Here is a 2,474-nt window from a genome sequence, read left to right as displayed (position 1 = left end):
GCAAGCCTGACTAGCTACTCACTGTTCCCAGGGCATTTTCAGCCCAAGAGGACAAAGATTAGTGTTGGAACTTTCACCATTCCATACCCCCCATGTTTGTGTTGTGGAAGAAATATGTTTTGTCTGAGTGCATATGTATATGTGTGTTCCAGTGTGTGAGTTTATGCTTGTGGAAACCAGATGCCAAATTAAGGTACTTTGTTCAGGAGCTATCTGTGTTGTGTTTGAGATGGTGTTCTCTCTTCATGGTGTGCCTCTGGCAAGTAGGCTAGCTTTTCTGATTGCTGAGCCCCAGGGATTCTTCTGTCTGTACCCTAACACTGATATGACAAGTGTAAAATCTATGACACTTTGCTTTGCTTTGAAAACATAGATTATAGGTTTAAAAACTCAAGACCTTGTGTTTACAAGGCAAGCTCATTATGGATTGAGCTACCATCCTAGCCCATCAACATGTATTTCATTCAGCCCAGAGGTAAAATTCTTCATCTAATATTGTAGGGTCTAGTAGAAAGAAGAGCAATCATTCTATGTTTAACAGCAAGCCCAGAAAAGCAACCTCAAGAAGAGTTGAAGACACCAGAGAGTCTTAGATAGAGCATTACAGAATTCTCAGCACTCTGCTCCCAGTTATTTGAGTACACTGAGCTCTCTGACGCTTTTATCCAGGCCCTAGGTATTTTCCTAGATCCAGGAGAGTAGAATATGAAAATAACTAAGAGTATTTAGATATCCCTGTAAGTCAGGTTTAATAGCAGCTGGTCAGAACAGAATCCCTGTACATTCTCACAGCAGTGATCTCAAATGTGGGAAAAGAAACGCTAGGGAAAGTCAAGATGTTTGGCATCTTCAAAAAGTGCTTATGGTGTATTATTTTCCTGATCAAGGTCACACAATCACCTGCTCTTTTACCCAAACTACTGCTTTCTATTCCTGACCACAGCCATCATGCCCAGAGGAAAGAAGAGTAAGGCCCGTGCTCGTGCGAAACGTCGCCAGATCCAGGAAGAGGCCAAGAGACTCACGGATGCTCAAGCCAAGGCAGCAGAGAAAGGAGAGTCACCCTCCTGCTCTGATCATGATTCTGGAGATGCTGTTGCAAGCACCTCTACTGCTGGCTTTCCACAGGGCAGAGCACCTACCACCTCTGCTGGTAAAGGCATGGCCCGCAAAAGGTGTAGGAAAGGTGCAAAGGGCCAAGAAGAGAAAAATGGTAGTTCTTCTAGGGCCCTACTCTCCTCTGGAAGCAAACAGATGGGTCTTCTATCAAGGAAGACAGGAATGCTGGTAGAGTACATGCTTTGCAAGTACAAAATTAAGCAACCTGTCAGGAGGGGAGAAATGCTCAAAGTTATCAACAAAAGGTTCAAGGATCACTTCCCTGAGATCCTCAAGAAAGCCTCCCATCAGTTGGATATGGTTTTTGGCATTGAGTTGAAAGAAGTCCAGCCCCATGGTCAAACCTTCATTCTTCTCAGTAAGCTAGATTTCCAGGATGATGGAAGTGAGAGCAATGAGATGGGTGTTCCCAATAAGGGCATTCTAATCCCTCTCCTGAGTGTGATCTACTTAAATGGTTACTGTGCCCCAGAGGAGGAGATCTGGAAGTTCCTGAATATGTTAGGAATCTATGATGAGGTCCCACACCTCATCTTTGGGGATGTCAGAGAGCTCATCACTGAAGATCTAGTGCAGGAAAAGTACCTAGAATACCGTCAGGTTCCTGAGAGTGATCCTCCATGCTATCAGTTCCTGTGGGGCCCAAGAGCCTATACTGAACCCAGCAAGAGAAGAGTGATTGAATTTTTAGCTAAGGTCAATGAAAGCAGGCTCAGTGCTCATTACTCATCTCATTATGAACAGGCTTTGATTGAAGAGGAAGAGAAAGCGAAAGCCGAAGCTGCAGCCAAGGCTGGCACTAAGGGCAAAGCCAAGGGACATTCTAAGTCCAAGCGCAAGTGAGATAAAGTATAGCCTCTGCTATATGACTGAAAAGGCCTTTTTGCAAAAAAGTTGTTGATAAAGTTTTGAGTCTTAGCAAAATATTAACATGGAATTAGAACGTATATTGATAAGTTTTGTAGACTGTGCCTAATTTCTGTTTATGAAGCTGAATCTTCAAACTTTGTATTAATTTGAAATACAAATTAGAACATAGCATTTTTACAGGAAAAATCTTGGAGATAGAAAAATCTGTAGGAAAATAGTTGAGAATGGCCGATAGTAACATTTGGTCATTTTTTGTTTTGTTAACTGAAGTTACTGTTTTCGAATTTAGAAATGTATGCTTTCATTTGTTTTCTGATATTAAAGAATGCATGAGAAATTCAATCACAGTGACTCAGATGGTTTTTTTTCCCAAGGCTTGTGCTTTGTGTAAACATTAAACATCCAGTCTTGGGAAGTCTTCAGACTTTATACTGAAGATATTTATTGTAAGTAGATCTAGCATCTGCCCATGAAGTGGTAAATTC

At 41.8% G+C, this 2,474-nt stretch overlaps 1 protein-coding gene across 2 annotated transcripts in view; it reads left to right on the top strand.

Annotated features, from left to right (window-relative positions):
• LOC116093473 (melanoma-associated antigen B4-like) overlaps positions 1-2,004 on the top strand; it is a 10,536-nt gene extending 8,532 nt beyond the window's left edge. The window contains exon 2 of one of the 2 annotated variants that reach the window (XM_031374929.1): positions 888-2,004. In XM_031374929.1, the coding sequence (XP_031230789.1) occupies positions 949-1,962 (1,014 nt within the window). In that variant the 5' untranslated portion in view covers positions 888-948 and the 3' untranslated portion in view covers positions 1,963-2,004. The remainder of the gene's footprint in view (positions 1-887) is intronic. The other variant, XM_031374920.1, reaches the window with a different exon arrangement.
• The last annotated feature ends 470 nt before the right edge of the window (positions 2,005-2,474 follow it).

Source organism: Mastomys coucha, chromosome X (genome assembly GCF_008632895.1).
Source record: "Mastomys coucha isolate ucsf_1 chromosome X, UCSF_Mcou_1, whole genome shotgun sequence".
Taxonomy (NCBI): Eukaryota; Metazoa; Chordata; class Mammalia; order Rodentia; family Muridae; genus Mastomys; species Mastomys coucha.
The sequence above is the reverse complement of the archived record's forward strand: the minus strand, read 5'-3'. Positions and strand labels throughout refer to the sequence as shown.